The 25,095-nt window shown below is 33.6% G+C and overlaps 1 protein-coding gene across 1 annotated transcript in view; it reads left to right on the top strand.

Moving 5' to 3' along the window:
- The window catches only part of ITGA1 (integrin subunit alpha 1), a 162,081-nt gene that overhangs the window by 116,934 nt on the left and 20,052 nt on the right, over positions 1-25,095 (top strand). Inside the window, exons 13-23 of the mRNA XM_081303635.1 lie at positions 1,029-1,172; positions 2,148-2,405; positions 4,860-4,990; positions 6,778-6,944; positions 10,536-10,672; positions 12,575-12,685; positions 14,377-14,586; positions 16,464-16,544; positions 19,866-19,942; positions 22,809-22,898; positions 24,244-24,346. Coding sequence (XP_081159761.1) covers positions 1,029-1,172; positions 2,148-2,405; positions 4,860-4,990; positions 6,778-6,944; positions 10,536-10,672; positions 12,575-12,685; positions 14,377-14,586; positions 16,464-16,544; positions 19,866-19,942; positions 22,809-22,898; positions 24,244-24,346 — 1,509 coding nt within the window. The remainder of the gene's footprint in view (positions 1-1,028; positions 1,173-2,147; positions 2,406-4,859; positions 4,991-6,777; positions 6,945-10,535; positions 10,673-12,574; positions 12,686-14,376; positions 14,587-16,463; positions 16,545-19,865; positions 19,943-22,808; positions 22,899-24,243; positions 24,347-25,095) is intronic.

The raw sequence follows: 25,095 nt of genomic DNA, 5'->3' as shown, positions 1-25,095 counted from the left end.
AATGTTTGTGATCAATATAATACTGAAAAGCCTTCTAAGCCCTTCAAGTCTGTGAGAAAATTACCTTCAAAAGCCATAAAAAGTACATCTCACCATATCCATATGTCTATCAATGTCTAGAAATGCACAATTTGAGCCTCAAGAATGATAACAGAAAGAAATGTACACTATACTGTGAATATGTTTGGGAAGCTTTGGTGGTCTAGGGTAAGGGAATAAAAAGGAAACCTCAGATCTGGGCTCTCAGGGAGGCCAAAGTTTAGGGGATGTGACTAGCAAAGAAGAAAAGAAAGGATGATTGGTGATATAGGAACAGAATCATAAGAGCAAAAATGAAAGCACAGAATCTGGGATGGGAAGTGTCAATAAGAGAGGAACTAAGAATGTCAAATATTAAACATATTTTAAAAGGTGATTTAAGCATTTAGATGTGAAATGTGAGTTCCTTGCTTTTCCCCCAAACAGATCTCTATCTTTAAAAGAGACAATATATTGCTGCAAGGGGATCCTGTGATCCTTTCATATTTTTGCATCTTTCATAACTGCTGGGACAAGACTTACCCATTGTTAAGTAGATAATCATCTAAGACCATGAGATAAAATACCCTGCAGTATTCCAAAACCAGTCAGCTCCTTTTAATGCATTTATTTCATAATTTCCTATTATTATACTTAAACATATATGAAACCATTTTAGAATGCCTTCTCCTCTTTATCCATTTTCCTTTAAAAAAAAAGCCACTGTAGTATTATCTATCTGATTTGTGGAGAAAGACAAAAATCTAAAGAAAATCTTTTCTGTTACTTTTAAGTTATAAAATCAGTGACATCTATTTGCACTCAAAGATGAGATAGACTGATATTCTTTAGCTTAAAAAAATACTCAACCAGTTTCTATATTTCATTTCCTTTGTCAACCAAACATCAATCATGTTCTAGATTGAAAAAAAGTAAGAAAAATGCAGATTTTAACTTCCTTGAGAATGTCTGATATTAACCGGGCTGTCTTGTTTTGTCTTATGCCCTAGATTGGTTCCTATTTTGGTAGTGTTTTAACTACAGTTGACATTGATAAAGATTCTAACACTGACATCCTTCTGGTTGGGGCTCCCATGTACATGGGAACAGAGAAAGAAGAACAAGGAAAAGTGTACGTGTATATTCTGAATCAGGTAATGGTATCTGAATTTGGTATCTGAAACCCAGGAAAACCTTTTTCCCTTTCTTCAATTTTGAATAATGCATTTCTGATTTTTTCATTCAATTTAGAAAAATGAGCAAAGATTTTAGCTCCCGTTCATCTCACCAAACTCTGTTTTGAAAGGAATATTTTAAATTTTAATTAAATCATTCCAACCCTTAGATATTTTCTGCTTGGAAATATGAAGTGCTGGTTGGTTGGTTGGTTTGTTATCAGAATACATAGGATAGAAAAGATGAAAATAAAATTCACTAAACTGCTAAATAAATCCACCTGTAAACTATATTCATCGTTGAGTATCATTAGAGATGTAGTGGGTTGGGCGGTAGAAAAGAGGTAGTTAGATCCAAATCAGTGACATCAGATGCTTCCCAGAAGACACTGTAGTCACTTTAAAAAAAAAAAAAAAAAAAAAAAAACTCCTCCAAGAAAATATGTTTGTTTGTTTGTTTGTTTGTTTTGTAATAAAGAAGAAGAAGAAAATACATTCTTGAGCACCTTGGCTAGTACTTTGTCCTTGCTTTCTGCCCCTGCCTCCACCCCCGCCCCCCAAATACACACACACATTCTAGGCAGCTTTAGAGAAAGTTGCTTTCTGAACAGCATGTATTTCCTCTTTGTTTTATGGGGGAGAATTGAAGAGAGAAAAAGAGCACAAAATTTGGAAGAAACTGAGGAATAAAAAAATCAGTTGTTTGGATTTGAAAATATGCTATTTATTACAAACTCATTTGATTGTGTTAAAAAGAGATTCTTAAATTTCTTTCTGATAATTCTACAATCTCTTCTTTGGAATCCCCAACTTTGCTTTCACTTTTTAAGAAATTTTACAAACTGTACTAGTAATGTACAGATGGTTCTTAATAGTGTTGATTTGGCACGCACTTTAAAAATCTGCTCTAGTAGTGACAGAAATCCATAAGTATCCTGTTTATCTTTTTTCCAGACAAGATTTGAATATCAAATGAGCCTGGAACCAATTAAGCAGACTTGCTGTTCATCTCTGAAGCACAACTCATGCACAAAAGAAAACAAAAATGAACCTTGCGGGGCTCGTTTTGGAACAGCGATTGCTGCTGTAAAAGATCTCAATCTTGACGGGTTTAATGACGTCGTGATAGGGGCTCCGCTGGAGAACGATCACGCAGGAGCCGTCTACATTTATCATGGTAGAGGGAAGACTGTAAGGAAAGAGTATGCACAAGTAAGAAGTCAAACCTACGAATGAATTCCCACCTTCCAATGCTGAGTGGCATTGCCTGGCTACTTAATGAGCTATTTGATTTCTTTCTTCTCACTCTGTTGGGAAACTCAATTCTAATTCTCTCCTGAGAGTTTTGGGTTGTTTTTGTTTTTTTAAGAATGATTCCTTCTCATTTCACACTTTTATCTGGTTTCTTTTCTGTTATTATTTGCCATATCTCTAGGATTTGATCTTTTGAAATGGCAAAAAAACAAAAACAAAAAAGAACACTTCATAATAATGCTATTTAATATCTGCAAAGTGTTTGATCCTAAAGAGAGGGTATTTCTCTGAATAAGAGAACAATAATTATGATTTAGCCAATAAAGGAGGTAAGAGTGAGATTGTTTTCATATTTAGTGTTCATGTTGTTAAATTAAGATGTCATTAAATTTATATTTGTGAATTAAATTGGCATATTTTCATCACATAAATTTGAGTTTCTGAAGGTCTATAATTTTCTTGTAAATAATCCTCATTGGAAGAAAATTGTATAAGAGGGCTTAATCTGCAGGGGATTCCTGTTGCTCCTGTTTTAAATTTATTATCCATTAATAGCTCTAATCTATTAATTTAATTTCCTCATACATGAGAAAAATATTAATTTACAGAAATGCTTAATGTGGTACATAAACAAGAGATTTTGAAGTAGTTCTAATGTAATTGTTTTTCTGTAATAATGGTTAGTCATTGAATAATTAATCATGAATAAAATAAAACTTTCTAGCTTATGTGCCATGAAAAGAAATCATAACATTACTTATTTAATTTTGCATTTGAGTGGTCTCCTTGGTTCTGTAGTCAAGAGGGTTCTCAAAATCTATTATATATGGTAAAGTGTTGAATTTTTCATAAAGTCATAATGACATTAATAGTGAACAAACCAAAGGGTTATTTCAGTAACAAAGTTTCTATTCATATGATAAATGATTTGTTTCTGTTAAAAATCGTCATGGTACTAAATACTTTACTAAAGACAGGCATTATTAACCATTGGGACATGATGAAACCAAGAAATGCAGGAAGAGGTATCTTTCTTTTGTTCCACAACTTTATTCTTTCATTATTAATCCTGCTAATTCAATGGAATGGCATTTGAAGAAGAAAAAAGAAGATATTTTGTCATTTAGTGGAACAGATTTTCATAAGAAATTTATTTTGTAAAATAGTGGTAAATCAAAATGCATCTTTAAACAAAAATAACAAAGCAGAATATTAAAGTTAGACTCATTTAATTATCAGCAAAATGCTTTCCCAGGGAACAAGTGAGGATGTGTTTACTTGTTTCCATGGGAACCAGAGGTGCTGCTTGTGTACAGGATAACCAAATGGAATTAAGTCCTCCCAAACCATCTCCTTATTTGTTTGCTGAAAAATGTGGAAAGACTTTCCAATGGGACATACAATTTTTTAGCATGAGAAATGTTTCCAATTGGTTTGCCATATTTGGCTTCTTGTTTTCTGTTATTTAAGTAAAAAAACAAGAAGATGATAACACTCCAAGTTTAGAGGGGGGTCTGTCCTGCCTCCTTGCCAGCAGACTTTATTAAATTATTATCATCATATACCAATGCTAAGTCAAGAAGCGCAGATATCTATGTATGGTGATATAAACAAATCAGCTCAATATTCACTTCTACCTACATTGAGGATACATGTGAGTGGAGTTGGTCTATTGTGACCTTGACTTTTAGGACAATTTTTGGCACACAGTAAAAAAGACTGAATATCAAATTATGGCATGATAGCACATGCCTGTGATCCCAGCAGCTAGGGAAGCTGAGGCAGGATGATGGTGAGTTCAAAGCCAGCCTTAGCAAAAGCAAGGCATTAAGTAATTCAATGAGAACCTGTCTCTAGATAAAATACAAATTAGGTTGGAGATGTGGCTCAGTGCCAAGTGTCCCTGAGTTCAATCCCTGGTATCCACACCAAAGAAAAAAGACTGAATATTGAACAATGTACTTGATGGAATATGTTATTTATAACCAGACACAAAGTTTAATGAACCCAACTTGACCCCTAGAACAATCCTCCATTCCCCTACTTGCTTTTATAATAGGTTTTTTTCAAGATTTTCATTGCCTTTAATTATCTCTGTACAATGGGATTAAAAAGTAACTAGAAAGGAGAGTCAGTTAATCATGATGTTTCCCTTGAGAATACAAGATGATACTACATAATCTTTTCCCTTCTCTGTGATGCCAATCATTCTGAAATGATTCTGTCTGTACTATAAAAAGAACAATATCCTTTGGGAACTTCTGAATATTTCCTTTTGTCACTACATGAGGGGCCTCCTGTTTTGCAAAAAAAGTTTGATTTCAATATTTGTTAACCAATATAAATTCCCAGATTATTTGAAGCTCTTTTGCACAAACTCTAACATAAAATTTTCCATTGGGATTTTCACAGCGTATTCCATCAGGTGGGGATGGAAAGACACTGAAATTTTTTGGCCAGTCTATCCATGGAGAAATGGATTTAAATGGTGATGGTCTGACTGATGTGACTATTGGGGGCCTTGGAGGGGCTGCCCTCTTTTGGTATGTATTTTATAACATCTGATTAATCCAACAGTATTTCACAAATAATTCCAGAGCTCAGACTGTGACTGGAGCTCATGCCATAACAAATTTCTTCTACTTCCTTTTATGTTCTGTCATGCAAATACAAATTATTCAGTGGAATAAGTTGGAGGAATCATTGAATCTTAAAAAACAGAGAAGCTATATTAAAGGAACAAATAGAATGAGCTCTTAATTTGGAGATCTATTATATACTTGACAATAAAATAGATATTCTGTTTGGGGGAAGATGTGTATAAATAACTTTGAGTTTTATACAGATATTAGGATAACCATATCTTAATTCATTTACCTGATTCACAGAAATACACACAGTCCTTGTCATAGCCCCAGCTGTACTGACAGCAGATAAAGTAAATGGATACTGGGACATAAAGAGCAAGTTTTGCAATGCTGAAGTAGGGGTTGAATCTGAGTACAAATGGCAGATGATGAATAGAGGTAGTCAAAAACATTCAAATAGCGAGAGTCCTGTCACATGGACTAGACTGAGCCATAGCTACTGTAAAGATCTAGTGAAAGCAGAAAGAATGTATAGGGTGGAATGTGGTCAAGGTGGCCTCATGTCTGGAGAATCCATACTACTAAACAGGAAACCAGACATGTCCATTCATTGCTGATGAAAGGGTAAACTGGCTGATATTTTATACAAGTTTTAAAATGTGCAAGCACAGTCAGGCACAATGGCACATACCTGTAATCCCAGCAGCTTGGAAGGCTGAGATGGGAGGATCACAAGTTCAAAGCCAGCCTCAGCAATGGCAAGGCACTAAACAGCTCAGTGAGACCCTGTCCCTAAATCAAATACAAAAATAGGGCTAGGGATGTGGCTCAGTGGTTAAGTGCCCCTGAGTTCAATCTCCAGTACCAAAAAACAAAAATGTGCACTTATATACATATATGTATATATCTATACACATATAAATGCTTGTGTATATATGTAAGAAGGACCTGTGTGTTTATATATGCATATATGTATGCATTTGCATAAGTCTCTATTCTTTTGCTAATAAATAAAACATTAAGGGTACTAAATGTTCATGGCTATTACTGCTGAGGCAGAATTATGTGATTTCTATTTTCTTATGCATTTCTGTTTTTCATGTTTCCAGTGAATAAATTGTTTAAAAACTATCAAAAAAATAAAATGAAAACCATGTTTGACCACAGATAATTGAGACTGGGAAAAGCAAAACATGGAGAAGGAATGGAGTACTATATGGTTTTTCTTCTTAAAGTCAAAGTCAATTTAAGATTTAAGTGAAATAACACACATGGTTAACACAATGCCTCAAGTGTTACTCTGCTTCTTCTTCCCAGACATAGGCACAGCTGAACCCACAAGAATAGACAAATCTCTTAGTCTAGATGAAGGTTAACTGGGGCCCACAAGTTTTCTAGGGACCTCTGGACCATTTCAAATTGGGGAAACAAACTTAGAGATCCCCCAAATATTGTTTTGGTTCTGAGCTCTTTCCCGGGCATTTCATTTTACTTTTTTCCCATTACAAGCAAATCTAGATCCTAAGACTTTAAACCAAATGCCCAGGATATTTCTAAAAGAGCCTGGATCTCCACAGAACATAAGATACATTCTCTTCTCCATCTATGACTCATTAGAGGAAAGGATTCCTCAGGATATACAAAGGAGACTCTTCTGATGCTGTCACATTGCACTGCCAACTTGATAGCATTCATGAAATGCATAAAGGTGTGAGTGATTTCCATTGTTTATGTGTTTGCAGGTCCAGAGATGTGGCTGTAGTTAAAGTTACCATGAAGTTTGAACCAAATAAAGTGAATATTCAAAAGAAAAACTGCCATATGGAGGGAAAGGAAACAGTGTGCATAAATGCTACAATATGTTTTGATGCGAAATTGAAGTCCAAAGAAGACTCAATTTACCAAGCTGGTAAGCTTATTTAAGCAAGTACTTTGGGGCACAGTGAAACACAGTAGAATTTGGTACAGGCATATCAACTCAGAGGCAGCAATTTGAAATGGACTTCAAAAAAGTCTGTTTTGTTTTTTTGTTTTTACAATTTTCAAAGAATCCTCTCCCTTCTTCTGCCCCCTCCTGGGGAAGACTGATATTGCAGGTGACCTACGTACTTAACTCCTTTTTTTTTTTCTTTTTTTAAAATTTGTTCTAATTAGTTCTACATGATAGCAGAATGCATTTTGATTCATTGTACACAATTGCAGCACAGCTACTTATTTCTCTGGTTGTACAGGATGTAGAGTCGCACCATGTGTGTATACATGTTCCTAGGGTAACGATGTTCATCTCATTCCACCAGTGTTTCTGCCCCCATGCTCCTTCCCCTTTTCTCTCTCCCCTTTGCCCCAATAAAAGTTCCCCAACCCCCTCCCATTATGTATCAGCATCCACTTATCAGAGAGAACATTTGGCCTTTGGTTTTTTGGGATTGGCTTACTTTACTTAGCATGATATTCTCCAGCTCCATCCATTAGCCTGCAAATACTATAATTTTTATTCTTTTTTTAATGCTGAGCAATATTCCATTGTGTATATGTACCACAGTTTCTTTATCCACTCATTTGTTGAAGGGCATCTAGTTTGGTTCCATAATTTAGCTATTCTCAACTGAGCTGCTATGAACATTGATGTGGCTATGTCACTGTAGTATTCTGATGTCAAGTCCTTTGGGTATAGACTGGGAGTGGGATAGCTGAGTCAAATAATGGTTCTGTTCCAAGTTTTTTTTAAGGAGTCTCAATACTGCTTTCCATAGTGGTTGCACCAATTTGCAGTGCCACCAGCAATGTATGAGTGTATCTTTTCCTCCACATCTTCACCAACACTTATTATTGCTTGTATTCTTGATAATTGCCACTCTGACAGGAGTGAGATGAAAACTTAGAGTAGTTTTGATTTGTATTTCTCTAATTACTAGAGAAGTTGAATACTTCTTCATATATTTGTTGATCAATTGTATATCTTATTCTGAGAAGTATCTATTCAGTTCCTTAGCCCATTTATTGATTAAATGGGTTATTTATTTTTGGGGTGTTAAGCATTTTTAGAACTATACAATGAAAACTATGGAATGCTAAAGAAAGAAAGGCTGGGGTTGTGGCTCAGTGGTAGGGTTCTCACCTAGCACGTATGAGGCCCTGAATTCAATCCGCAGCACCACATAAAAATGAAATAAAGATATTGTGTCCACCTACAACTAAAATAAATATTTTTTTTTTTAAAAAAGAAAGACATTGAAGAAGATCTTAGAAGATGGAAAGATCACCCATGTTCCTGGATAGGAAGAATTAATATTGTCAAAATCGCCATACTACAAAAAGCATTTTACAGATTTAATGCAATTCTAATTAAAATCCCAACATTCCTTATAGAAATATAAAAAGCAATCATGTATTTCATTTGGAAAAAATAAGAGACCCAGAGTAGCTAAAGCAATCCTTAGCAAGAAGAGTGAAGCAGGAGGCATCACAATACCAGACCTTAAACTAAACTACAGAGTTATAATAACAAAACAGCATAGTGTTGGTACCAAAATAGACTTGTAGACCAATGGTACAGAATAGAGGACCCAGAGACAAACCCACATAAATACAGTTATCTTATACTAAACAAAGGCATTGAAAACATACATTGGCAAAAAGATAACATATTCAACCAATGGTGCTGGGCAAAGTGGAAATCCATATGCAGCAAAGTGAAATTAAACCACTCTCTCTCACATGCACACTGCTCACCTCAAAGTGAATCAAGGATCTAGGAATTAGACCAGATACCTTGCACCTAACAGAAGAAAAAGTAGGCCCAAATCTTTATCATGTCGGATTAGGTCCTGACTTCCTTAACCAGACTTCTAAAGCACAAGAAATAAAATCAAGAATTAATAAATGGGATAGATTCAAATTAAAAAGCTTTTTCTCATCAAAGGAAACAATCAACAATGTGAAGAGAGAGCCCACAGAGTGGGAGAACATCTTTACTACATGCACATCAGATAGAGCACTAATCTCCAGGGTATATAAAGAACTCAAACTACTTGTTCCTTTCTATTGAGAAGGTCACACTAGTTTTTTAGAGTCAGACTTATGATATGTGGGCTTCTCAGGTGGATCATGTCAGCCTGAGCATCCCTCTCCTTCTGCATTCTATACTTTCTAAGGAAGTTTGAAATTTTATTGAAATATGTTGGAGCCAAAGCTGTAAGTCCATTGATTACAGAAGAGTAATTTACTCTGCAATCTGAATGACAAATTAATGAGAAAAACCACTCATCCTTAAAATCATTTTTTCTTAATTTGCTGTATATATGTACACATGTATTCTGAAATAGTCCCCTGAATAGAAGATAAATAAGGTATAGTAATGCAAAAATACAATTCAGGTTTTCATATGCAACATTATTTCATCTTATTTGATGTCTGTAAAACAATTAAGGAATCAAATAAGGATTGTAGTCCTCATATGAAGTACAAGATTTCACTTATATATACTTATTTTATTGAATTTAATAGTGCTTTGAACATAATCTAAAATGACATATTTTTATGAAAAAGGTAATAATACCATTAATGTCTTTTATCTCTATTGAAATATTACATGATCAGTATTCCAAACAGTGTTCCAACATTTCTAAATTAATATTTTGAGTGAAAATCAAGTAAATACAGACATAAATTAGATGGGTGGGTGGGTATGCATGTGAATGCGTACATCACATACATGTATGTCATATGTATGTACATCATATATATGTACATCATAAGTAAGCATAATTCAATACATGATGAAATCAGAAAAAAGTTCTTTTTTTAAACATAAAACTTTTTTATTTAAACATATAACATAGTTGTAAGAAATGAAGAAATCCCAAGTATACAGCAGTATATATTGCAAAGTGTATACATCCACTTAGCCAGCATGCAAATCAAAAAGCAGAATATACCACACCCCAGAAGCTTCTCTAGGAACTCTTCCCAATCACAGTGCTTCTTGCCTTCTTTAAAGTGACTGCTATATTGACTTGTAGCACCACAGATTGATTTTGCTTATTCTTAAATTTTTATATAAGTGGAATCACACTGTATTTGGGAGATATCTCTCTGTTGTTATTGTTAACTATTGTTTGATCACTTTTATGGCTGTATAGTCTTTTTAAAAAAAAAACATCAGAAATTTATTGGTTGCTCAAAACATTACATTGATCTTGACATATCAAGTATCATACATTTGTTTCAAATGGGGTATGAATTCTTATTATTCCCCCATGTACAGGTTGCAGGATCACATTGATTATACAGCCATGAGTAAACAGTTCTATAGTGCTCCTCAGGGTGGTCTTCTTGACTGCTAATATCATTGTACTACACTAATGTGAATATGCCAAAAAATAAAACTTTTTTGTTTGACTAATTGCTCAAAAGATATTTCTATAATATTTATTCAATGAGTTGAATTGTGAAAATCACTCTTAAATAAACATTTTTGTCTATTCTTTTATTTTTATAGATATGCAGTATCGTGTCACCCTAGATTCACTAAGACAGATATCACGAAGTTTTTTCTCTGGAACTCAGGAGAGAAAGATTCAACGAAACATCACAGTTCAAGGATCAGAATGTACTAGGCACTCCTTCTACATGTTGGCAAGTAAATCATATATTATAGCTGCCTTATTCCAAATCTAGAATATTATATAAATGTTGTATTTCAAGTCATTCAAGTTCTGAATATTTTATTTCAAAGTAGACAACATAAAGTAAATTTCATTTTGCTTGTTCCTTCATCAGAAAAAATAAATAAAAATTGCAGGTCGTTTCCAAATAAGAAACTCTTTAATCTTCCCTGTGTGTATCAGACATCCATATATTAAAGAATCGATGAATCGTGAATGAGGACTTCTCATTCCCTTATTCTTTCCATTCTTGCATTCATTCCCTTTTTTCAACTTGAAAATACCACTTGACTTCTCTGGACCTCATCAGTGATCAGTGGTTAACTGCCCTGAGGGCAGACTATTAATTGGGACATATGCTTTCGGGGTCCATTGGTATTATTTTCTTTTTAATCTTCTGAGGGTTTGTGCTACTTCAGTTTCTTTCTGTTTCAGTGGATGAGAGAGGTTTGGAAAGCAAATTATTAATCTCTAGAGATGGCTGATAAGCCAATTTGTACCATTTTAAATGTATTTTCTTGTGGTATTGCATATGTGGAGAGTTCTCAACCGAGGGTGGGAGTTTCTTAAACATTTTCCTAAAGTGTACATGATAATAATTTTTTTCTAAAGCAGAATGAAGGTAGTGAGGAAACACTGATTTGAGTAACAGAGATTAAGACTTAGACGCTTGATCATGACCTTGTAGTTTCAAAGGATACAGGCTGATTTTCCAACCTGTGACTGGCTTTCATATTCTTCATGTTTTTATATAAAATATTTTAGAAAAATATAGTTAGGGTGAGGAAAGTGACAGAAAATGTGCATCCTGGTATGCCACATTTATTCTTCCTCAATGGTTTTTGTGCCAGTATGACCTATGATAGACATCAGAATAAACTTACTTTATCAACATAAAGATCAATATTATGATCTGAAAAAAATAAAGTTGGAGTAATCCCTCTGATGTTGCTCATCAAAACTGAACATTTAGGAGTTAAAACTTTGTGTCAAATTCCATGTGCGTAAGACAGATATGGCATTGCCACCAGTCTCCTAAAAACAATTGCAGTCTGTTTGTTCCCAAGTTCAGTATCTACACCATGTCCAGGTACCCAAGTACCTTAAAAGAAACAAACTAGCTTCAAAATTTCCAAAATTCTTGTGGATTTTAATGGACATTTTAACACTTGTTCTGTAGTTAGCCAGGTGAAATTTCTATCCCAACTTCCCCACATTCTGTGTTACTTTAATAAAGTTATTTGGCCATAGAGGCTCAACTAAGCCAATATAAAATAAAAAACCTAATAGTTATTCACCTTAAATAAGTATTGAAAATAATGTGTAAACTCGTAATTTTGGACACTATAAATGAAAAATATTATTAGTGATAATTTTGGAATTATTAATAATATTCACATCATTTCTATATCAATTTGCATTATAAAATTTTATATGTATATATATTATAAAAATAAAATATAAGTCCATTTAAAGGCAGTTTGCCCTTCTGAAATTGATAGACTTTCCTAGAAGTATTACATACTGATTTTTTAGTTCAAGGTATCAAGAGAAATGACATTGTTATGCATGCAGATCAAGGTAGTATATTCTGACCTGGGACAAGGTACGCTGTATCCCATTACTTCAGCAGACCCCTTTGAGGAGCCATAGGTGAGTCAACTGGTTATATTCTGAAACCTCTGCTTTCCAGCTGTGTCCCTTGTCAAAGCAGAAAGGCCATCTCCATCCATCAAAGCAAAAGTCTGATGAGGCATATTGTCAAATTAGTTCTAAAAAAAATGTTCTAGTAAGCCACAGGGCAGAAAAAGCTAAAGATTAGAATGTCTGGTCAGTATGATACCAGTGACATATTTTATGTTTCAAACTCTAGGACAAGCATGACTTTCAGGATTCTGTGAGAATAACTTTGGATTTTAATCTTACTGATCCAGAAAATGGCCCAATCCTTGATGATTCTCTACCAAATTCAGTACATGAATACGTAAGTCAGATTTTTTTAAATTCAGAGCACCTACTTGTGACTGTATTAGCAAAAAGCTTGAAACACATATATCTATATATGTCATATTATTATATATATCATGTTACATTTATTAATTAGACACCTTTCCTAACCCTTTAACTTCCTATTGCTGGAGTTTAAGGAAACTAATAAATGATTCAGGACCAATGAAAAGAAATGCCCCCCTTTACCCTAGGGAGCACTGAGTTGCAGGGCATAGTTTAGGTAGAGAGGGTACCCTCATAGTAAACCTTGGACTCAGATCATAGATAACCCAGTAGTGACAGTGTTGTGGACCCATCTCTGGCCTTCTTCACTGGGACCCACCTGTAAAACTTGCAAATGGAGTAAATCAGAATGTATGCTTCCCTTGTCCACACTGCTGTCCCAAAGGCAAATAGACAAGAAGGGACTGAGCTGTGCTCCCCAGGTCCTGCTTCCAAATTCAGAGTTCAATGCCCCACACCTGACAGTAAATAGGGAACAGAGATGGAGGAGAGTGCCATGCAGCACCAGTAGAGGAAATATTCAAGATGAGGAATTAGTTTTCCTCATGCACCTATTTTCTACTCTCTTCCTACCTTCCAAATAGATTTCTTGTCTTATACATACTAGGCACAGGGCTTGCAGTAAAACCTAGGAATCTGTCAACATGAAGGTTTTAGGTAGTAATTAAATTGTGGAGAACTTCAGAGCACTACAGGAACTTCTGTGTAGTCTGGGGAGTCCAGGAAAGCCCCCTACACAGTTAGGTGGAGACCTGAAGGTGTGGGTGATTTTCCATCCCACTTAGTCAGGGAAGCAGAGGGGATCGTATATATGAAGGTCCTGAGATATTAAAAAAAAAAAAAAGCTAAATTGTACTCATTTTTGTGGCTTGAACTAAATAACAAGGGGAGAGGTGATGTGAGTTGAGGCTGAAGGCCAAAGCAGGGGCAAGATCCTTCAGGACTTGGTGCCACAGCATACTTTTTAAACTTTTATATGAGCCATGCAATATTGTTGGAAGTTTTAATTCAGCTCAATGTTAGGGCTGGATGTGCAATTCCTGAGGATTCCTTCAGCCACAATATGGAAAATGATCAAAGAGAAATGACTGGGTGGGGGAGAATAGCTAGAGGCTATTACTTTAGTTCAGAGAGGAAGAGGAGGGATGAGAAAAGATTTAGGCAGTATTTAGAAGGGGGGGTGGATTGGACAGTGCTTGGAGATTGGCTGCGTTGTGTGGGTGTGGGGAGACTTAGTGAAGAAGAATCAAGCAGGACTCCCAGACACATGGTGTGACCATTCTCCCACCCTCTAGACCTAGCTTTTTTATATTCCTAAGTATTTGATTCTTTTCAATAGAAAATCTTATAATTGGTGTTGAGTGGCTTTACTATCTTAGAATTCTTACCTTCTCTGACAGACTAAAGCTAGTGGAAAATAGCCATAAATACTGTGCATTCTTAAAAGGACTAGGAAAAATATATATGTGTAAAAGTTTATTCTTTCCCTATAGATTTCAAGAATAAGTATAAAATTTCTTAAAATTTCTGCAGTACAATCTATCCTCATTATGACTTGCTTAACTTTTTCTGATACATGTAATTTCTGTTACATAAAAAGATACATAATTTTCAATAATGCATAACTACACTTTCAAAAATACTTTCTTGTTACTGTTTCAGATTCCTTTTGCCAAAGATTGTGGAAATAAGGAAAAATGTATCTCAGACCTCGTTCTGGATGTATCCACCAAAGAAAAGGGCCTGCTTATTGTCAAGTCTCAAAATGACAAGTTCAATGTTAGCCTGACAGTGAGAAATAAAAGGGACAGTGCCTATAACACCAGAACAATTGTGCAATATTCTCCAAATCTAATTTTTTCTGGAATTGAGGTAAACTTGTAGTTATTTATTTTCTCTCTTAGCAAGCATTTCTTGAATGTACTTTTCATACTACTGAGATAATTGCTCTTAACATATTATAATTTAGAAGAATAAAAAAGGTTTTTTGTATAAAGTAAACATACACTAGTGGTAAAAGTACCAAGCTTTTTAAAAAATCTTTTGCTTTATTTCTTTGGAGATGTATCTTTCTTCTTATCACCTGGAGAAAGGAATAGTTGAAGTATCAAAATTGTATGTTTCACAAAGAACTTAAACCACTGAAATTGAGACTGAGCAAAGGAAGAACATATGAAAGCCAAAATATTTTAACAGAGTTACAGAGAGGGATCCCTGTGCTAATATATGTAGATATAGATATCTGTATCTATGTACCTACATCTTTATATCACAGAGTAGCTAATACTTCCAAGTTTGAACTTTGCTTTTAATTCTGGTCTCCAATTGAATTCTCTTGAATTGAAATTCTGTATTTGCTTATATGAATTAATAATATGTATGATTCATGTTGAAAGGCAATGCATTTATTACAGATAGTATGAAAATGCTATTGTCTAGTTGATATGAATTCAAGATTTTCACTTGTATATCTCTCCATTTGATAGGATATCACTTAAAGATATGATGGTTAAAATAGGCTTAAAAATCATATATTACTATATGCATTAGTATATAATAAATTCATAAATAATATTCTGAATATTAGAATAGTATATTAATACAATAATATATGAAGTATATATACATATTATGCATAATAATATATATCTAAGTGTATATGTATTATGTATGTATATGTATATATACTCTATATATCATATATACTAAATGTGTGTATTATATATTATATATTGTATATGATATATACATCATACATTACTATGTTGCTATACCATATCTTATATTCAGAATGTTATTTATAAATATAGTCATATAAATTCAAAATATAGGTGCAAAGCAATATTGGAAAGTATAACTATTCAAATTCCCTCTGAAAAGGGTAACTATATTAAAAATAATTGTATGCTCTTTAGCTAATTTACTGTTTGGCAATAAAACCAAACATGCACCTCTTCTGCTTTTATGAACAGTATCAATAATCATCATGATGGCTACTCCTTCTTGAATTACATGCTGAGTTCTGTTCCAATGATTTCATTGATCTGATTATCATTCTTTGATAAGTAGACATCATTGTACCTAGTTACTGTGGAGATTCAAGGATAAACCATTTTTCACATGTTAACATTTCTTGCAGTTGCATTTTACAATTAACTGTGTGCTATTTAACTGCAAGAATGGCTTTTTCCTTCCCACTGGTTTATAAAATAATGTTGTATCTCACATTCAATGATGTTTTAGGTTTGATAGAGTAGAGCATTACCAACTCCACTTGTTAGATGATCAGACCAAGATAGGTGAGCAATCTTGACATGGTTAGAGCAAACAGTGGTGGAGGCAGAAGTTCAATCCTGGTGGTCCCAGCTCGGATCCCTTGCTCTTCTCTACTTGCACTAAACTCTTAAGTACTAACATTCACTGTGGGCTATTCTGTGCAGTCCAGTATTATTTTGTCCAGTACTACAATAACCTGTAAGTAAATGTTATCAGTGGTCTCATTTTCCAAATGAAGATTTGGGAAAGATAGTGAGATGTGTGTTGTCTTTCAGGCACCCTCAAATGAATTTTCAGATTTTCATGGACTATGGAATAGGTCATTCCAGAGTGCTGGCTCCTCCAGCTAAATAGAGACAAATCTTAGCAAGGATGTCACCAAGACACAGCGGGGGAAATTCTAAAATAAGAAGTTTAAGCTCAAATATTTCACCTGCTTCTCTACTCTGTTTCTCTTTAATTTCTCTTTCTAGGGCATCCAAAAAGATAGTTGTGAATCCAATCATAATATCACATGTAAAGTTGGATATCCTTTCCTAAGAAGAGGAGAAATGGTGAGCAGTTTATAAAAAACACATGTAGCAATTGGATATGAAAAATGATATGCTCAAAGCCAAATATATAAATCCTTCTAATGGGAGTTTAGGACGATATGGATGAAAAAGGTTGAATTCAATCCTTTTCACCTTCAAATCTGGTATGGTCTGAATGTTTGTATCTTCCTAAAACTCTTAGGTTGAAATTTAATCCCCAGTGTGATAGCATTAAGAAGTGAGGCTTTGGGGATTAGTGGCTTTAAAAGAAGTTTGTTGCTTGCACCATCTGGGGTTACATAGCAGCCACAGTCTACAGAGAACAGACCTTCATTCCTAATCTTCTAGTGGTTTGCTCTGGAATTGTCAGTCTCCAAAACTGTGAGCAATGCATTTATGTTGTTTATAAATTTTTCAAACCATTTTGTTATAACAAACTATTTTGTTATAATAGTCCAAGTAGATTAAGAAAAACTCAAAAGTAAGTATTTCATAAGTGAAATTTAAGCACCAAGACAAATTTACAGTAGATGAATGGATACATCATTTTACATTCCCACCAGCAATGGTTGAGGGTTCCAATTTCTCCACATTATTAAAGTATTTTTATAGTCATCTTGATGGGTGTGAAATGATATTTCATTATGATTTTGTTTTGTATTTCCTTAATAGGTTTTGAGCATCATTTTATTGCACATTGGCCACATTTATGTAGTATTTGAAGAATTGTGTGTTAAAATTTTTTTATCCTTTTGTTTTGTGTGGGGAGGTAAAGAGAAGGATACTGGGGATTGAATTCAGGGGCATTTAACCACTGAACCATATCCCCACCCTATTTTGTATTTCATTGAGAGACCGGGTCTCACCGAGTTACTTAGCACCTCGCTTTTGCTGAGGCTGGCTTTGAATTTACAATCCTCCTGTCTCAGCTTCCTGAGCTTCTGGGATTACAGGCATGTGCTACCATGCCCGGCTCTTTCATCCATTTTTGAATTGAGTTGTCTTTTGGATTATTAAGTTGTAAGAATTCATCAGATAGTCTACATTCATGTCCCATATCACATATATGATTTGTGAATTCTGTCAGTTGTCTTTTCACTTTCTTTGAAGAACAAAACTTTTGTTAAATTTTGATGCAGTCCAATTTATCTATTTAATTTTGTGTCCCTCTATTTAATTTTATGTCCCTCATGCTTTTGTGTCATGTCTTAGAAGACTTTGCCTGATCCAAGGTCAGGAATGTTTTTCATGTTTTCTTCCAAGAGTTTTATCATTTTAGCTCTTATATTTAGGTATACAATCCATTTTGAGAAACTTTTGTGCAGAATGTAAGGAATGAGTCCAATGCATGCTTTATTTAAAAATATCTAGTGACCCCAAAACATTTGAGAAAAGACTATTCATTTCCTCCACTGAATTTCTTAACCATTTTTTCCCCGTATTCAGCAATTCCTTGCTGCTTAGGGTGCAAGTGTGAATCAAAGTATCTCTTATGCTATCCATAGAGAGATGGGAAGAAAATCTAAAATCCATCTTGACTTTGGCTTTATGCTTAGAATGCACTTTGATTATAAGATCTAGATTTTCTGTTTAAGCATTTTAAGATCAGGTGGTGTGCAATAAGCAGTTTCTTTCACTTCACTGCTTTTCTAGAATCTTCTCCTAGGTGCAAAGACTCATCAAGAATGCAAAGAAGATTCACGTGCCAAATCTATTCATGGAGATTAAGGAAAAGGAGGAGAGGGCTCTAGCTGAGCCACCTAGATAATCTGACCCTTTGTGCATTGTAGTTCAAGCCTACCCAGCCAAGGGTCTACTGGAATTTTTCTATTTTAAAGAAAGGATAAGACTTCAGACATTTTTCTTCTTAGAGGAACTTTTTGTTCCTCCATTTTCAATGTAAATCAATTATGTAGAAGGAGAAAATATAAAAGAGAACTTCATACATGATGTGGTATAACCAAGTAAATCTCCTGATTTTTGAGATTCGCCTTTCTTTCTGTGAATGGTACCTAAATTGATTACCATGGCTTTAAAAATCAAAACTTCTCCCTGAATCACAAAGATAAAATTTGGGGTATTTTCTATTAATTGTGTATTTTGGACTTTCTACTTTGCTGGACTAAATTCTAAAATACTTTAGCATAAAACAAGATTAACTTTGAATTTGATAAATATAATTTTATAAGCATTACTAATAAGTTCTCTTGAACTATTATACAGAAAGTGACATATTTCTTTGAAGAAATAATTTTGGTTTTGGTCTTCCTGTTGGTGTTTATTAAGAGTCATACACTACGTAGTCCATACATTCAGGCAAACTTTCTTAGAAGTCAATTACCTGTATCAGAATGTTTGTACAGCAAAATCATTTTCCAATTCTTCTTATGTATTTTTTAACTATACAATCTATTACAAACAAAACTTTTAATTTTTCCTTATAATTTGCTTTCTTCTAAATAGCCAAGCTTTTCTTATCATTTGCTTCTTATTATTCCTTAGTAGTCCAAAAAAAATTTACAATATCAAACTAGTGAATCCAAGTATTTTTTTCCCCTATTTGATAATGACTATGTGTAAATGGCTGCTGGTACTTAAAGTTTCCATACTAAAAAAGTTTTAATTATGACCATTTCACAATTGCATTATTTTTTTGTCATTGTGATCTGGTAAACTATGGTATATAATAAATAGAATGTGTCTTTGTGGTAATGATTTATGGTTAGTATAAATATTTTATACTAATATATTTTTTACTAATATATTTCAATAAAGTGCATAAATTCAATAGTTTTTCATGTCTTAGTCTATTTAGACTGCTATTACAAAATACCATAAATTGTGTACCATATAAATGAGAAATCTGTTTCTCACAGTTATGAAGGCTGAGAAATCCAAGATCAAGACACTGGTAAATTCTGTCTATTGAGGGTTCAATTCTCAGTCAGAGAAGGAATACTCTCATTGCATCCTCAGATAGAGAAATGCAGCTTTCTGGATGGTTTTTTTGTACAGTCACCAATCCCATTCCTGTGGGTTCTTAGAACCTAACTGCCTCCCCATCTCCTAATACAATAACATTGGTCATTAGGTTTCAGCACATTAGTTTAAGAGAATTCAAACATTCAGAACACAGCAATATGCAAAGCATATTACATATTTACATTTTAAAACACATGGTATGTCATACCTTATTCTATATATTTTTGAGATGGGATAAAATTTTATTTTATAAGATATAAATTTTATAATTTAAATTTGAGTAATACATTTAAGCAAACTGAATATTTGAATCAAAATAAATATTATCTGTCACTGAGGATACATATTTTTATTCCATAGGTAACCTTCAAAATATTATTTCAGTTTAATACATCTTACCTCACAGAAAATATGACCATTCATCTAAGTACAACAAGGTTGGTATATGTGTGTATGAACGTGTTTATATGTTTGTCTATAATTTCTTTCATGAAATTAGAATATTTGGCTTTAGAGACTCACTAGCAGCTCCTTATTACCTATATAAGATCACTAGAAGTAGAAAACCATGACCATTTTATTTCACAAAAATACTATCAATTTACAAAAATAAAAAAATATTTAATAGAAATAATTTAATTAAATGGATTAAATTATTGGTTACACTATTGTACTGTGTATTATACAATATATATATACTGTATATTGTACTGTACATTATTTCTGTATGTTCATTTCACTTCAATTCAACAACACTTACATCTGCCAAATTTTATTTAAATTCATTTAAAATTTTACAGGATCTAATTTTGAAACATTTACTGGCTTTCAAGATCAACTAAATCATTAAACAGACTTAAAGTTTTCTGACACCCTTTGTGCTTTATAAATTTTATCCAAATCAGTCAAAGTTTCTGAAAGTTATCATAGAACACATAGGCTAAAAAAGGGAGGGACTAATAAGGAAATTAAAAGAATAGATTAACTTTCTTCTAAGTGTAATTATCCATTTTACTGTCTTCATTGAGAACAAGTTCTGTCTTCTGTTGCTTTATTCCTGGTAACTAATAATTACGTAGATGGTGAATAATTGAGCGTTTTGTATCACTGTGACCAACATACCTGCCAAGGACAATTGAGAGGCGGAAAAGCTTACTTGGGACTTATGGTTTCCAAGGTCTCAGTCTAGAGATGGCTAACTCCATTGCTCTGGGCTCAAATTGAGATAATACTTCATGTGGGGAAAGGGCCCAATGGAGGAAAGCTGCTCAGCTCATCATGGGGTCAAGAAGCACAGAGAGAAAGAGAAAGAAAGTGGGGGCGGGGAAGAAAGGGCCACAAGAAGAACAGCCCTTCTAGGGCACACCCTTAGTGACCCACCTCCTCCAGCCATGCCTCACCTGCCTATGGTTACCACCCAGCCAGTCCTTTCAAACTAGAATGGACTGATTAGGTTTACATCCTTCACAATCCAATCATTTCACCTCTAAATAGTTCTGCATTAACAGGAGCATTTGGGGGACACTTCTTATCCAAACCATAGCCCTGAGTAAATGACAAAAAAATGAATTAATGGATATATTATTTCTCTATGTTCATTTCACTTCAATTCAACAAATATTTCTTTGACATCTATTATAGAAAAGATATTCAGTTAATCAGTGCAAGAAATACAAAAATTACTACAGGCACAAACCTCCTTTTGGGGTGAATATTACAATACAGGTTAAGATTAGTATAAAATTTTTATAATATATGCTAGAGTAAGGAAAATCCATTATAGAAATATAAACCATGTGTTCATGTGTTACACAAAAAACAAAGGGTGAAATTATATCTATTTAGTAATGACAAACTAAGAAAATTTTATCAAGAAAATTTAAAATCAGGAAGACCTTAAAGGATGGATAGCATTTTTCAGAAATGTTGGTGAATAGAATTAGGTAGAACATTTATAGGCAAAATATACAGTTTGAGTGAAAACTCAAAGGCAAATCAGTTGATCAATTTGAGGAATACTGGTAATCAATTTTAGCTGAAATATGCAGAATGTGTAACACATCATGTAGTAATGGGAATTAAAGTGCATCCTAGCATTTTATGCTAGAGACTTATTATGAGTAAGAGGCATGTCTTTCTTAACTGAATAGGTCTTAAGGATTCAGAAAGTTTCAAAGAGTTAAGTCACATGTTCAGAGCTGCTTCTTAGGAAGATGAATTTAGCTACACTGTGGGTAGAGAGAAGGGAGCCATTCACAGTAAAAGCTCAGTGATGCTAGTACCTATAATCCAAGGTAGCACACGGCCTTTGCTCCCCTGTTGCTCACACAAAGCCATTATATACACTTGGGAATAAGCAGAGGCCTTAAAAGATGCTGTTGCGTATTCTGGGAGGCAGTGTGCCAGGTGCTTGGTTAGTTGAAGGACAGGTGTGTGTGATAATAACAATGAAATATAATACTTACGGGATACTTCCTCTGTCCTGGGCACAGTCCTAAGCTCTTTAAACTTCTTATTCGTTTAATCACCATATATTAATCATTTAATGCTCAAATCTCCATTTTATAGATTAAGAAACCAAAGCACAGAGAGATTAAATAATTTCACCAAACGTACCAACTTCTAAGACCAATTTCATTCTCTGGCCATATAAGTATTATCACTTATACATGCTTTTTAATGAGCACTAATATGAGACTAATGAGATATACACATACATTTATGTGTGTACCCATATATATGTGTATTTACATACATAGTTAAAATTATTACCAAAATCAAGGGACTAAACAAGTGCTTTACAAATAATATGTACCTACTATGGAAAGAGTATAAAGGAGAAAACAAGATTTTAGACTTACTCAGCTGTGTGACCCTAATTGTGTTCCTTTGCAAAGTCCTCATCTATGATAAATAAATCAGGGAAGTTGGTGTCAAAAACACAAATTCTTATGCCCCAACTTAGACCTATTAAATCCACATTTGTAGAAGAGAAGCTCACCAATCTGTGAATTTTTAACAATTACCCTTGGGGTTCCTCATTATTATTATCACAGAATTTTTGACAAATAAGGGATTAAAGCAGTGCGGTTTTTCACCTGTAGCTGCACATCAGCATCAACTTGGAAACTTTTAACAGTACCCCTCTCTGATCTCCCTCTTCCCCCTGATTAAAAAATAATCAATAATTCTACTCTTTTATGCTTTTATTTGCCAATATAAACTTGTCTTTCAAATGCTTAGAAATGTCTCTCAATAATCAACAGTTTAATGAACTGTCTGAATGTACTCTGCATTTTCTAGTGACAGTGAAGAACCTCCTGAAACTCTTTTTGATAATGAAGCAAATATTTCTATCCCAGTAAAATATGAAGTGGGACTACAATTTTACAGGTAGGTGGAAATCACATTTATATAGCAATGCTTTTCTATTGACCCAGTGTTTCTAGAGGTGTGGTCTCCAGCCAAAAACATACCATCATCTGGGGACTTATTAGAGAGTCACATTCTCAAGCCCCAGCCCAGTCAGAAACTCTGAGGATGTGCCCAACATTCATGTTAAATAAATCTTCCAGGTAATTGCCATGCACCCTAACATTTCAGAACCTATATGCTAAATACCCCAAAATATGAGGTACAGTAATACTGGATCACATTAACAATCCAGTCTTAACTCTTAAATGCAAGCCAAAGATCTAGAAGACCTTCACAAAATACAGTGTTTTCTGAGGAGTCAGCAACATAATTCTTGGCCATCCTTCTCATCCCGTGGAATCCTATAAGCCTGCCAATTCCAAACATACAAGATTAAAGCATATCTCATTGATGAGACATTTATTCCTTCCCTATTCATAATTCATTGTTTCTCTTAAAAGAACTTCTTATCTATCCAAATATCAATCATATTGGCAAACTTTCCCCTATAAATTTCCTTGCTTAAGCAGAACTCCAAGCTTTTGATGATTAAATATGTGCAATGCATACAAAATGCATAAGAATCAATGTCAAGTTCAGTTTAGTCTAAAGATTTTGTTAATTCATTTTCTGTGGAACTTTGTCTTAACTAATAAAATACCACAAACATAAGGATTATAGAATATGCTCATAGACTTTGCTTATATTTCTTGGCATTTAAATTCTGTTGGCTGATTTTTATTGTGCTATATCTATTTCTTTTGGTACACAGATTTTCCTAAGATTTTCCCACTTATTTAAAATAAAATTTTGATCAACACTTATAAATATTTTTGCTTTCTCTTCATTAAAGTGCTTTTTAAGATATATTCCTAAGTTCCACCAAGTTGATCCAAAGACCATGATAATATGTATGAAACTTTAAAGTTTAGTATTAAATATAGGACTTTAAAATGTGAAAAGGTAAACATTTTTTTAATCCTGCTTAAAATTTCACACTACTAAAAATTCCAAACTTTAGCTTGTTGTTTTCACTAAATATAAATAGTGGTGAATTCATGGAAACTTTTCACTCAACAATGAAATTTTATTTAAAAAGTTATAGATAGTTTAGCAAATAAGCATTAATGATTATTTAACTAAATTTTATAATTATTCTCACCTTCCTAGAAATTTGATTTTGAATTTTTGAGTAGAAGAATTCTTCTTTGATTAAACTCTTTGTAATAATTTTTGTGATGACATGTTATAAAGAAAGAAAAGAATAAAGCTAAATAAATGTTTAATTTGTTGTATTTTATTTTTCTAACTTAATTCTTTAAAGCTCTGCAAGTGAATACCATATTTTAATTCCGGCCAATGAGACTGTCCCTGAAGTTATTAATTCTACTGAGGATATTGGAAATGAAATTAACATATTCTATTTGGTAAGAAATTATCTCTGAGTAAAAATCCTAAAAGTGTTATTTGTAAATTTATGATTTAAGATGTTAACAAACACATATTAAAATAACACATTTCCAACATTTAATCTCTAGATCAAAGAATATTTTTCTTTATAATTTCATTATTTTAAAGCATTTGTATTTAAACTGATAATTATACTTCAAATCAATTTTAAAAACCTATGTTTCTAATTTTCTCACAATAAGGCACAGTAATTTAGAATGACTTCTTAGAAAAAAAGTAAACTATGGAACCTAATAGATACTACCTATTAATTGTCCAGTCTTAATTCCTAAATACAAGTTGTAGAATTCCTTTAGTTTTAGTATGACTGAGAAAAACATATTTTTAATAATTATGACTATTACAAAAATTGATTATTTTAAAATTATCTTTGTAACATTTTTCTTTACTCAATAAATATCTCACTCTGCACACCACTACCCTTTATATGCATTACACTGTAAATTAATGATGTTGGCACTTGTTTTACTCAGCTTTTTCACTGCTTCAACTGAAAGACCTGACTAGAAGAACTATAGAAGAGGAAAAGTTTATGTAGGGGCTCCCAGTTTCAGAGGTCTCAGTCCATATGAGGCTGGTTCCATTCCTCTGGGTTCAAGGTGAGGCAGGATTCATGGAGGAAGAGTGTGACAGAGGGAAGCAGCTCACATGGTGATCAGAAAGGATAGAGGGAGAGAGAGAAAGACTGACTCCACATGCCAGATAC

This window comes from Spermophilus citellus (genome assembly GCF_964194105.1).
Source record: "Spermophilus citellus genome assembly, chromosome: 1".
NCBI classification, from domain to species: Eukaryota; Metazoa; Chordata; class Mammalia; order Rodentia; family Sciuridae; genus Spermophilus; species Spermophilus citellus.
Note: the sequence above shows the minus strand (reverse complement) of the source record. Positions and strands in the feature narration are given on the sequence as shown.